We start from the raw sequence: 12764 nt of genomic DNA, 5'->3' as shown, positions 1-12764 counted from the left end.
AGGCCTTGCTTTATCATGGGTACACAGCAATGACCATCACCGGTTAAGTTTAGGACTACTGGGAGACAGTGTAAGAGAGAAGTCTTAATCTAGCAGCATAAAAAAAAATGTAGCCCAAATTGTCAAAAGTTGGAGTTACCAAGTCTTTAATGCCCTGGGGCCAGCCACTGGTTTTTAAACAGAGAACCATGTTTTGAACGGAGCAAGCACTGGAAAGTCTGCTGGCTTTCCTTCTCCTGCTTCTGGGCTCAAGTTCAAGAGATTGGCTGAGGGGCATGAAGGTTCTTTTTATCAGCCATGCTGGAAGTCAGATGGGGAACCCCAGGGGCCATATTGAGAAACCTTTGTTGCCAGCTGTCATCAGCGCTCTTTAAATGAGGCTAAGGACCCGGGCTGAGAGCAAAAACAAATGAAAGCAAATGAGGAAGCAGGAAGTATTTGAAGTTTAAATAATCCTCAGGGTTTTGCTCACCTACTTCCCCCATGACTCGTAAGCCCTCCTGGTAGTTTGGGCCTCCTCTCCTCACGAAGATCCTGACCTCATGCTCTTTCAGAGGACCCTGATAATCTTTAATAGCCCTCACAATGCCCTGCAGAAGGAAATATTAAAAACAGAGAATCATGCACAGACACTCATGGCTAGCTCTAGCTATCAAGCCAACAAAATCCACATTAACGACGCTCACACCACATCTCTCTGCCTCGCCTGATCTTGCCTCCTCTCACCACAGAAGCTGAAGGACAGGCTACCTTGGTCAGTGCACTGCAACTAGGATGAAAGACTAGAGGCAGTTCCTATTTTTTGATCCTCGCAAGAGTACTGAACCTCATCACAGCGCTGCAGCACTTGCCCCAGACAAAACCTAAGTTCCCTCGGCACTCGCACAGACAGGGCTGAGTCAACAACCCATTCAATTCAGTTCCAATCCACCCTGGAAACTCAGCAAAACGTAAATGTTTCTTTACCAGCGTACTCAGATGAGGATGCCAATATGAATGACCAGTGCCATGCACCTTTTCGGGATCAACTTTACCTTAAAGGTGGCAGCCACGTTGGTAAAGTTAGCAATGCTCCCTCCGATGATCAGGATTTTGCCTGTGCAAGGTAGAGGAAGGAACAAGAGGGAAGAGAAAGGAATTGATTTGTTAAGAAATACCAGAACATAATCCTAGGCCTGGAGTGCTTTAGAAGCAGCTGATAGGCAGAAGCAGGGCCGGATTTAGGTTTGATGAGGCCCTAAGCTACTGAAGGTAACGAGGCCCTTTATATGTCCAGCTGTCCTTTGTCAACAACAAATTGTCGCTATTTTTTGTGTTGAATATATGCTATATGGTAATTGATGGACCTGATAGGTATCTAAAGCCATTTGCACCTAACAAAATATGTATTTTATCAAAGTAATTGTTGAACTGAAATACAATTAAGAAGTATATTAACAGTGAAATACAATGAAGTAGTAGTATATTAATAGTGAAATAATTATTAAGCTCTAACTTAAAATGATTTTTTATTCATAACAAACTTAATAATGCAAACACGTTGGCATTTGGCAATAACAAGAGTGCCTTTAGAAACACAATTTACAAAGACTCATAATCTAGTCTCTAGAAACTCACTATAAAATGAAATAATAATAGGTGTAAATATATGATGCAAACTACTAATAATTATAAATAGCTTTATTAATATGAAATTAAGGTTATAACCTGTACAATGCAATTGTCGTTAATACAATGGATTTTTTATATAATGTCAATATCACCATAGCAGCCCACACTGTTCATTGGAACAGCAGACCTTTGTACCCTGTTACACTTAGTGAGGGTAAAAGACGGTATTTCTAGTAATAGGTACATCCAGTTTTCCTTTAATTTTTTTGGGGGCCCCCAAGAGAGTGGGGCCCTAAGCTATAGCTTGTTTAGCTTATATGTAAATCCAGCACTGGCCAGGAGGATGCTCCAATATAGACGTTGGTCATTTTAAAAGAACATGCACACATTGGTTCCCTGAAGAAATTCTGAATGCACCTAGATGTCTCTGGGGGTGGGAGAAAAGCTGTCATTTGGAAAGCTTTGCACAAACCCAATCGCTCATTATCACCACATTCAGCAGCAAGCAGTTGCAGGACTTAAATGCTTACCAGCTTCTTTGGAAGGTGTTGGTGAAAATGCACCAGGGTAGAAGTCCTGTAGGGTCTGGTTGAGGCTGGGCCTTCCTAGAGGACCACTGGGGCAGGGAGTCTCAGTCCCCAAAGGATCTAGCTGGTTGTGGGGCCAGGAGGCCATTAAGATGCCCCTCGGCTTTCACTGAGCCAGGTAGGAGCATTTCCAGGTCAGAAACTGGGTCCTTCCTGCTACTGTTCCTTCCTCTTGTCCCTCCTCCTCTCACCTCTCATTGACCTTCTCCTCCTTCCCCATCTGAGTTTCTCTACCTGCCAGTTCCCTCTCTTCTCTTTATCTGCTTCTCCCTTGCTTGTTGTCACATTCTTTTTCCTGGCCAGCCCAGCATGGACCATTAACTGGGTCATTTCTAGGCACTAGGATGGGTTCAAGAGAACGGTGGTTCCAACGTCCGACCACCAAGGTGTTGCGTCGAAGAGCAACAAGTATTTCTATGAAACAGCTTTCCACAGTAAACCACACTCCTGACACACAAAAGGCGCACCCAAGGTTTCTACATCCACACACAAAACACACCTTTCTCCATTCCGCATCCAAGAGACAATATCACAGTTCAGTGGCTCATTCCAGGAAGGCCAAAAATGCTCGAGGAAGGTGTGGAACATGGCTGGTCAGAGGGGGATTTGGTTGGGCATGGCCTCCTGGGCCAATCAGAATGGTCCCTGTCAGAAGCTCGGCCTACACTTGAGTAGGACCCTGGCAGAGACACATGCCCAACTGGCATGTTCTCTCCCTCCTGGTCGATCGTTCGGGAGCTTCAAAAGCCTTCTTCAGCCTGAACATCATAGCGACCGATGCCAACAGACACCGGCACAATTAGGGATCTGTAGAGTTTGCGCATCATGCATAACAGACCTCAGCAACTCAGCATTTTGGCCAATCTACTTTATTTGCATATTAACACACACGCAGCACTGCAACATGGCTCCCTCTCTCTCTAGGATCAGACAGCAAAGAGAAAAAGAATGAGGGACAATAGTCCCACTTCGTGGAACAGAGTAACTTAAACATCCTGTCTCCGTGACTTCCCACTCTGTGGAGTCAAAACATACACTATCATGTGATAGACAACAATCCCATGACTGCAATCATGGAGGAGGAATTCTAACAGTCCCCAGGCTTGAAGTGCCGCCCACCCCACACATTCTCTTTTACCTTCTGGGTGCTTTTCCCGTGTCATGAGGGAGAGGATAGTCTTGGCATAGTCGTAGGTCTGCTGTTCACTGGGCGCTCCGGAATATTCGCCATAGTTGGCGAGTTCGTTCACCCCACCAAGGTCACAGATGGTGTCACTAAGTGGAAGGCACACAAGTGATATTAAGAAGGCTCAGTCTGCGAAACTAAGGATGCCCGTAAGACCCTGTGGAAAGCGGAGCAAGAACGAGGCTGCGTTCCTAGTTCACGATGAGGAACTGAGGCAACAGCATCAGCTAGCCTGGCTGAACTGCTCTTCAGTCAGAAAATCCCGCCACAGTAGTTAAAATAAAATGTTCATGTGACAACACAGCAGCTCAGCCAACAGTGGGAGGTGGGGTTTTTTTGAACTTTGCAGACAGAAACAGAGAAGCCAGTTTAGTTAGTGAGGATTAAAACCCGCTTAGCAGAATTGGAAGTGTGTGCATGCGTATCAAATTATCTTGCATAAAATATGCTCGGCTTCCCAAAGTTAAGTGTTGGTAAGAATTTACCCAGCAGTGGTCATAACTGAGCCTAAGCACAGTTTCTTCCAGCCACCATGGCAACTGGAGAAAAATGTGGCAGGACCACCATGCCTCTCAAGCATTGATATGTGAAGCCGCGCTCCACAAGCCTAAACACCTGAGAATTCTCACTATACATTTTTGCTACAACTGCATTTTGAAAGCAAAGCAAAAATAGCAGAGATTCCCAGGGTGGCAAATCATGTATCAGGTTATCAGTCTGTGTATTTATATGGAATATGTTGTCTAAGGCCTAAGCGTAGGCTCCATTTCAGGGACAGCAAAATCTCCTAAGTATTAAGGGCAATGTACCGCCGAGAGAGTTCCAGGGACCTCTCAAAAGTCTCATCATTCCATTCCAACAATGATTAACCCGTGTGGGATGATTGGGCAAGGAAGAGCAAACGATGACTAATCAAAAGATGGAACTTGGAGTTTAGGATGAACCATACATTATTCAGCTGCCACTCCCACAAGATATGTGCTTGGTACCTGTACACTACGGAGGCGCCGCCTCCAGCCACCATGGTCCATATTCTGCCTTTGGGATTCAAGATGGTCAACTTTAGGCTGGCTCCACTCTTGGCGTCTAGGTCAGCGATATAGGCTTCCTGCAGACAAGAGCCCACATATTATTAGAATCAAAACTTCTAAGGACAAAACAGTAAACTCCGCACTTCTCTCATAACACAAAGCCAGAGGCATTTGTGGGGGGAAATAAAGGAGGAGCAATTAATCCTTTCCCCATATTTCCATTTCCCCCCACAAATGCCCGTAGATCAATTTAAATGACACTCGCTCACTCATTGAGTTATGAAGCCAGATAAATGTCTTTTCTGGAGTCAAAATGGGGCAAGGTGCACATCTTTGCACTCATTTCTGTGTTTTCAAACACGTATATTGAAACCAATGTTTCCAAAGATAAAATCTAGTCCCACCCTCAGGAATTTACAAGGTGTGTCATCGATCATGGCTCCTCTCCCCCTACATCAATACGATTCCATGATTCCTTGAGGGAGGTCACAACATTTGGCACACCTTTTACACAGGCATTCCCTTGATCTCTCAACCCAAGTCTCCTGTTAAGCTGAATATAATAATAATAATAATAATAATAATAATAATAATAATAATAATGTAAACAAGCCTGTAAGGTCAAGGCCAGGTCTGAGGAGGCCACAGGCATGATAAACTTTCCCACTCTTTCACCCCAAAAAAACTAACGAGGCAGAAGAGATGGGTGGCAGTGTTGAAAGCAACACAACTCTATCTGCCCAGTGGTGTTTGATGGGGGCAGAGGTATTGAAGATCAACGTTGGAGGGATTCAGCCACCGCCTGGACCGGGGTTTCTCTTCAAAGTATCAAGCCACTTTAAAAAAAACCTTATTATTATTATTTCTAAAAAAGGCAGCCAGGTATCAGTTGTGTTTGGTCCTCCAGGGATAATGGGCCCCTGTGCTTGCCCCACCCTGTCAAGTATGGATACCAGACTTGTCATCCTGGCAATTTTATACTGTGAGGTGCTATGGGAATCTGATAAATTATAGTGAAACGATTCCAGGCCAATGTAAATCTCTGGTGCAAATATTAGACCTGAAGAGGAAGGAAGTTGGACTACCCCAGGTCCCAAATAATGCTGTAGAAGCACCCCCCAAAATGAGAGAGAGAAAAACCAGTGAAAAATAGGAGGGGTGCTTTCTGTTCATCTCCAAGGCTAGCCAAACTACCACAGCTACCACTGGAGGGACGGACGAAAGAACCGATGTTCAAGAAAGGTGTACGAAAAAAAAGGGGGTTGATGAAGTGATTAGGTAAGGGCCCAAACCTCAGTTAATAACAGAGATTGAGCCTTCCTATGGGAGCTGCTCCTATCCTGTGCATTTTGAGAACATTCATTTCTGTTCTTGCAGAGGCCAGACCCAAGTTCATTAACATTCTTAACAAGTGTAGAGTCTAAGAGTCTTCATTAGTGCCTGGCAAGGGGGATGATTCAGTGAGATTGTGTGTGTTTTTTTAAAAAAACAAAACTCATCCATTAGAAACCTGGCCAAATTGAGTTAAGTGTCAGCACTTGAGCCATAACACACTAATGGGGATTGGCAGGCAGGGAAGAAAAGAGGTATCTAAATGGATTTCTTGGCTAGACAACAATTCTTTTTTAAAAAAAAAAACAACAACCTTCCACCTTGGTTTGTATTTTGTGCAATTGCTGTAATTACTAAATTAAGAAATGCCAGAGCATCAGATAGACGCTGGAGACATTCTGCCAAGCAACAAGACACAGGGGATTTTGGGAGACCAAAGTGGGACCAAACTGTTCTGATGGGAATTCGGATTTCGAGATGGAGGCTTTTTTGCACGTTAGCTGAAGTCAAGGAGCCTCACGCTCAACAGAACGCACTTAGGCTACCTTAATTCCCTAACACCACCCTAAGAGCTGCCCTTTTCTTTTACCTCTGGATAAGCTTCTCTTCCAAAGGGAGGGGGGAAATCCACATCGCCCCATTTCACTTTGCAGATATAGTCAGCCGTTGCGTCGATCTTCGCAGCAAGGTCAAGAACATAAACGCCATCTGCGGTTACAACTTTGTTGGTGAAGGGAGAGGGGGAGACAGAAGAAGAAGGAGGAGGTCAGCATGAACCAGCTAACAAGGAAAAACGAATGGAAAACATCTAGTTTCAAGGTGTTGCCTAGGTAGGAAATGGTTCTCAATTTCATGGGGTCTTTCCCTGTTGAGTGCTGAACCAGATCCACCATCATAGCACAACCAGCACCTTCCAATGGCTGGGGCACACTTCTGGAATAAATCTGGATGCAGAAAAGACAGGGGTGGCTAACATCTACCCAAGACCCACAGCCAGCCCATGCTGAACAAGGTCAACTCCATACATGGTCACTTTCTGTGGTATTTATGTGTCAAAGTGCCTTTTAGTCTGCAGCAAACTACTTCTGACCATTATGAACATGGCTGCAGGCTGCTTCACATCGCAGGAGTACCCCAGAAAACAAAACAAAACAAAAGCGTCCAAAGACTCAGAACAAAACCTTTACTTAGAAAATAAACACAGTGGATCCTGAAGTATTTTTTAAAAATGTGTCTCCCTCAGGGCCTGAAAGAGGAGCTAGACTTTTCCCTTTTATCTTTACTGGGTGAAAAGCCAGTAACATTGCGTAACACATGAATAAGCCAACTTTCACTGAATAGAAATGTGCTCTCTTACAAATACCTCTCTTACAACTATCTCCTGAATGCATTAAGTGTATAATAATTTAATGATGATCTGTGGGTCGTCCCCCCTCCTTTTTCATGAAGACACCTGGGTCTGGTTATTAAGTTTTTAGTTCTTTTAATCTGAGAGGTGGGTTTTTAGTGGCTTTTTTTGTTATTTGTTTGATTGTATATTTCAATTAAGGATGTTTTAATATTACGTGTATTTTAATTGTGGGTTGATTTTATAGTTGCAAACCACTTGGAAGCCATATTGGCATATAAGCAGTATGTATATTTAACAACAACAAGAAGTGGCAGGCAAATTTGTCATCCCCACCCCCACCTCTGCTTCCTGCATATGCCCACCACGGGCCAAAAGAAGCCCCTGGGAATTATAGAGCTGGGGGAAGGGAAAGTCACACATCATGCAATACACCAACCATGCCTGCTACATGCAGGCAAGGATGCAGTGAATTTGCACAATATATCCCATGTCAAATAAAATTCCTAGATAAATAAAAATATTAAGTGATCCTCGGAAATAAAGGATGCTACATGTTCTGATCAAAGTGGATTTCTCAGGACCAGACTACATGTGATGCTAAACATCATTGTTCTTCATCATTCACCCTTTTGTTTATTTTAATTTATTTATTTTTAAAGCTGAGAGGGGATATGGTTGTTATTTTAAACTCACAAGGGAGGGAGAATGACGACAGTGCATTTTATATTGCATCTAGTTTGACCCTCGTTTCTGGAGGCTTGTGAGAACTGGACGTCAAAATTAATCTCTGGAAAGATTCGCTTGCATCAGCGCTCTCAAAGACTAATGGACACTTTCTACGCTCCCTGTTTGTGGAGGAGGCCTAATTTAAATTACTCTGACAAGAACAAGTTCATGGAAATGCATTGCCTGTCTGCAGCAAGCGGCCCATGCTCCATCTTCATTTTCTATTCTACCACACTTCGCCGTATAATTGAGAACTGCAGAATACAGAATGAATGAGATGTGGACATTTCACTGAAAACAACAGAGAGGAGTTACCTAGCGGATTGATTTCCAGGTACGTAAAATATAAGTCTTCGTAAAGATTGAAGAGGCCAGAGATGAAGCTTGCCAAGACACTATATAAAGAAGGCAGAAACACACACAAAATGGGAAAACAGACACAGACAAATTCATCCAAACCAAATGGGTGCACACCAAAGACACTCCACATTGGGCCTGTTATACAGCCCTATCGTTAGTTCCTTCAGTCTGTCTGCCGTCAGTCCAGCTGAGGTTTCAGACGCCCAGGCCTGAATGAGTCAGACATTGGGACTGCGTCATCTGCCATCACGATCCCTCCCTAAAGGCCATTTATTATCCGCCTGAAGACAACATTAAAAGGAAAGCAGACTCCTTCAAAATGTCAGCAGGGCACCTCCTTGTCGAGAAAATGATTTTTTAGTGTCAAAAGAAAAGAAAAAAAGGGGGGGGGAGAACCCAGCCGTTCACCACCACAGAAACAAAAAAAGGACAGGAGAAAAACAGAGGATGTTTTCTCTACCAACCTTTGTGAGTACTAAGGATGCTTTTCTTAAAGACCACAGGTGGACTTCAGACAATTATGCTCGCCATAGCAAGCAGCACTTCCCTATAGCGAGCTGCTGGCCTTCCTCTAGACTTCGAAGCCGCAGAGGCAGGTGAAGGGTTGTCCTGTGGGTTGCGCTGCAGTCCCTGCCACTGCCCCAGCTCCTATGCCGAGATGAAGGCTTGGGGTTGTTTGGTCAAGATGCCTAAAGAGCCTCTGCCATGCAGGGCCCAACAGGAAACCCTCCCTGGGCCGGCTTTTCTTGCTACAGCAAGGAACGCAGGCGGAGGAGAGCTGGGCACTGCGACCCAAAGTTGTTCAGGGCACCTTCAAGCATGGTTGTCCAGAAGGGTATGTTCCCCTATCCACTGGTGTCTCCTATGGGAATGGCTGGTTGGAGGGGATCTTGTCCAGAGAGGGGCAGAGGGGGCGAAGCAAGTGGCAACTACAATCTTCGGTGCAAGCCCAGCCAACCACTATAGGGCTGGCCTGCCCCAGCCACAGGTATACCCGGGCCTTGAGCGTGGAAGTCCTGCCTGACAGCGTCAGATGCTAGAGGAGGAACATAACTGAAATCTGATACAGTCATACCTCGGGTTGAAGTTGCTTCAGGTTGAGCATTTTCGGGTTGCGCTCCACGGCAACCCGGAAGTAACGGAACGTGTTACTTCCAGGTTTCACCACTCGCACATGCGCAGATGCTCAAAATGACGTAACGCGCATGCGCAGAGGCAGCAAGTTGCAACCCGTGCACGAGCAGACGCGGGTTGCCATTCGCTTCAGGATGCAAACGGGACGGATCCCGTTCGCATCCAGAGGTACCACTGTACTGAAAAGCAGTTCCTTCCTGTCCCTTTAAACTAAAGCTGGCCCAGAAGCATTTTCCAAACCCTTCCCGGGAACCTCTGCCTACCATATACAATGGTACCCTGGTTTGCAACCATTCTGGATTACAACCACGTCAAACCCAGAAGTGCGTGTCCCTTTTTTTTTTTACAAGCCCCCCCTTTTTTTGGAGGCCCCATTGGCGAAAGTGCGCCTTGGGTTACAACCTGTTTTGGTTTACAACCGGACCTCCGGAACAGATTATGGTTGTAAACCAAGGTACCACTGTAAAAGCAAACCAGAAGACACCTTTTGGATGACTTCAAAACAAAGCTCTTCTCAGGAGTAGGGCTGGTTCTCAACACTGTGCTATATGAGCAGCTAAATACCGTGATGTGCTGATATACCACAACGTCTGGAATGTATCTCGCCCGCTTCTTGTTCCCCCAAGTTAGGGGAGGTAGAAACCGCAGCAGGGATGCATCGCCCAGCCCTAGTGAGCGAGGCCAGATACCTCCCCTGCTCTCGTGCAAACGAGGAGCGTCGGTGCTTCATTAAAACTGCTCAGATGGGGGATGGGAAGCCTTCCACCACCACCCCCCAGCTGAGCAAGCCCCGATGCTGCTCAGGCTCACGAGGGGCGGGGGGCTTCCTCAAGGGCATAGGCAGATGGAGTCCAAGAAGGTGCTCACCAGAACCTTCTCAGGATCTGCCTGCCTGCCTGAGCCTTTTTCATCCGCAGGCAACTGGAGCTGCTGCAATCTGAACACCATATCAGTTTCGGACAACTTATCAATATATCGCCCAGCTCTAACCGGGGGGGGGGGGGGGGAGAGCTGGGGTACTTACCCTGCACGGTCATGTAAAACACGACTGTCCATAACCCACAATTAACATTTTAATATGTGTATAAAAAGAGCAAGATTTCAGAATTACTCTCTCTTGTTCGGCGGGGCATGTGCCAGTAGATGCTTCTTGACGCTGGGTTCGTCCAACTTCTCGTCCACGCGCACCAGCAGCTTCTGAGCCTTAGCATCAACATCCCCCACATCCACGCCGCCCTCATGGTAGAACAACACATAGTCTCCCTCGCGGGCTGCGTAAATGCACACGTAGAATTCCTCCGCCTGTGGATTTGAGACACCAGGATGGTAAAGGTTTTCCCACACCAAAGAGCAGCAGAGCTTTTTTGCGTTTTCGGAACCAACGGAAGTATATGAAGGAGAATACAGGCAGGCCGAAAGCTTCCAATACCCCTCCCTGCAACAGTGCTCGTTGCCTCAAGGGGAGGTTATCCAATTTCTCTGCCAAGGTTTTCAAAATTCTTTGGTTTGATTAATAAAAGCCACTCCATGGGGAAAAGGGTCTTGGAGGAAAGGAGTTGCAGCCTTTATGATGCAAGACTAAAGCTGTGCTCCCGCAATAACTGTTATGTTTCGCATACAAATAAAACTAACCTGTTTGTGTGGAACAAAAGGCTCTATCAAGAAGTTCTTTAGGATGCCCTTAGCTTTGGCAATCTGTGGAAAATGAGAAACAAACATACTCTGAATGAGAAGCCCCACCCAGATATCGAAAACAAAGGGTATTATTCGCCCCTGCATTATGAAGTGCTACATTCTCACAAAATTATTATCATTTCCCTGCCCCTCACCCTAAGTTCCCAGGGTGGGTTACCACATTAAAGCACAATACTAAAAACAGTTTAAAATAATTTTAAATTACAGAAATAAGTGAGTTTTAAAAAGATGCACCTCAAAGGTCAGGGTAAAGAGGTGTGTCTTCAGCATTCACCAGAAGCTATATTAATAAAGGTGCCTCAGTTTCACAACTTAGTGAGCTGCCACGGAAAATGCCTTCTTTCAAGGTCATAAATTAATCTTGTCGCTTTTTATTTGCTTCGTTAATATCCTGCCCGTCCTCAAAAGGAAGCTTATTGCAGCATTTCATCTTGACAACAACTCAGTCAAGCAGGTGGGGCAGAGAAAGAATGGCAACACTCACTGTGGTTTCATGTCCGAGACGCGGCTTCAGCCAGGCCTTCACCTGTTCCAGGTCAAGATTCACCCCCACCAAGCCAAGTTTGCCACGCCGCTTTATCAGCTGATCAGGCTTCACCACGAGACGCTGGGATTTGGAAAAAACAACAACAACAACAATCTTTATTATGGTCCGGAGACCAAAGCAATACACATTTCATACGGCCTACCTCCAGGTTAAACAAGCATTTTGTTCAGAATATAGGGATCATTGGTTCTTGCAACCACAGATAAAAATTTTGCCACTGCTAATGTTCTAGCAAAAGGAAAACCAAAACTGGAAAACTAGCCTTACAGGTGATAAGTGAAAAATTTGCAAACAACTTGCCAGTTTCCGAGAAGGGCGAGGCCTAGTTTAGGTTCTCGTACGCTCTCCATGCAAAGAGGTCACACAGCAGAAGTAACAAAGAAACCGGCACAGCTAAGACAATAGATATGTGTTGCTTCCTGGAAGCAATCTGTACACATTTTTAGCACAAGAAAGCAGTCACAACTGCGCAGGCATTGCTTTCTCCTCATGGCTTAATAATAATAATAATAATAATAATAATTTATTTATTTATACCCCGCCCTCCCCGGCCAGAGCCGGGCTCAGGGCGGCTAACACCAGTAAAATTACAATAAAAACATAATGGGGGGGGTAAAGAAAAGGGGGGGGGGGCAATTTAAAATACGGGTTAAAATACAACTTAAAATGCAGTCTCATTTTAATAGTAGCCCATAAACATAAGGGTCAGACTGAGTCCAAACCAAAAGCCAGGCGGAACAGCTCTGTCTTGCAGGCCCTGCAGAAAGATGTCAAGTCCCGCAGGGCCCCAGTCTCTTGTGACAGAGCGTTCCACCAAGTCAGGGCCAGTACTGAAAAGGCCCTGGCCCTAGTTGAGACCAATCTAACCACCTTGCGACTTGGGACCTCCAAAGTGTTGTCATTTGTGGACCTTAAGGTTCTCCGCGGGGCATACCAGGAGAGGCGGTCCCATAGGTACGTGGGTCCTAGGCCACATAGAGCTTTTAAAGGTCAAAACCAGCATCTTAAACCTGACCCTGTACTCCACCGGGAGCCAGTACAGTTGGTAAAGCACTGGATGAATGTAATCCCGCGGCAAGGACCCCGTAAGGAGCCTCACCGCGGCATTGTGCACCCGCTGTAGTTTCTGGGTCAGCTTCAAGGGCAGTTCCACGTAGAGCGACTTACAATAATCAAGCCTGGAGGTGACCGTCGCATGGATCAC

The 12764-nt window shown here is 45.6% G+C and overlaps 1 protein-coding gene across 2 annotated transcripts in view; it reads right to left on the bottom strand.

Annotated features, from left to right (window-relative positions):
* ACLY (ATP citrate lyase) overlaps positions 1–12764 on the bottom strand; it is a 63770-nt gene that overhangs the window by 27461 nt on the left and 23545 nt on the right. For both annotated transcript variants that reach the window (XM_080976555.1, XM_080976556.1), the window contains exons 3-11: positions 11498–11620; positions 10951–11013; positions 10430–10620; positions 8140–8219; positions 6337–6467; positions 4374–4492; positions 3337–3473; positions 1035–1096; positions 473–590 (exon numbers count right to left, since the gene is read on the bottom strand). In XM_080976555.1, the coding sequence (XP_080832681.1) occupies positions 473–590; positions 1035–1096; positions 3337–3473; positions 4374–4492; positions 6337–6467; positions 8140–8219; positions 10430–10620; positions 10951–11013; positions 11498–11620 (1024 nt within the window). The remainder of the gene's footprint in view (positions 1–472; positions 591–1034; positions 1097–3336; positions 3474–4373; positions 4493–6336; positions 6468–8139; positions 8220–10429; positions 10621–10950; positions 11014–11497; positions 11621–12764) is intronic.

Source organism: Podarcis pityusensis, assembly GCF_964106645.2.
Source record: "Podarcis pityusensis genome assembly, chromosome: 13".
Classification (NCBI taxonomy): Eukaryota; Metazoa; Chordata; class Lepidosauria; order Squamata; family Lacertidae; genus Podarcis; species Podarcis pityusensis.
Note: the sequence above shows the minus strand (reverse complement) of the source record. Positions and strands in the feature narration are given on the sequence as shown.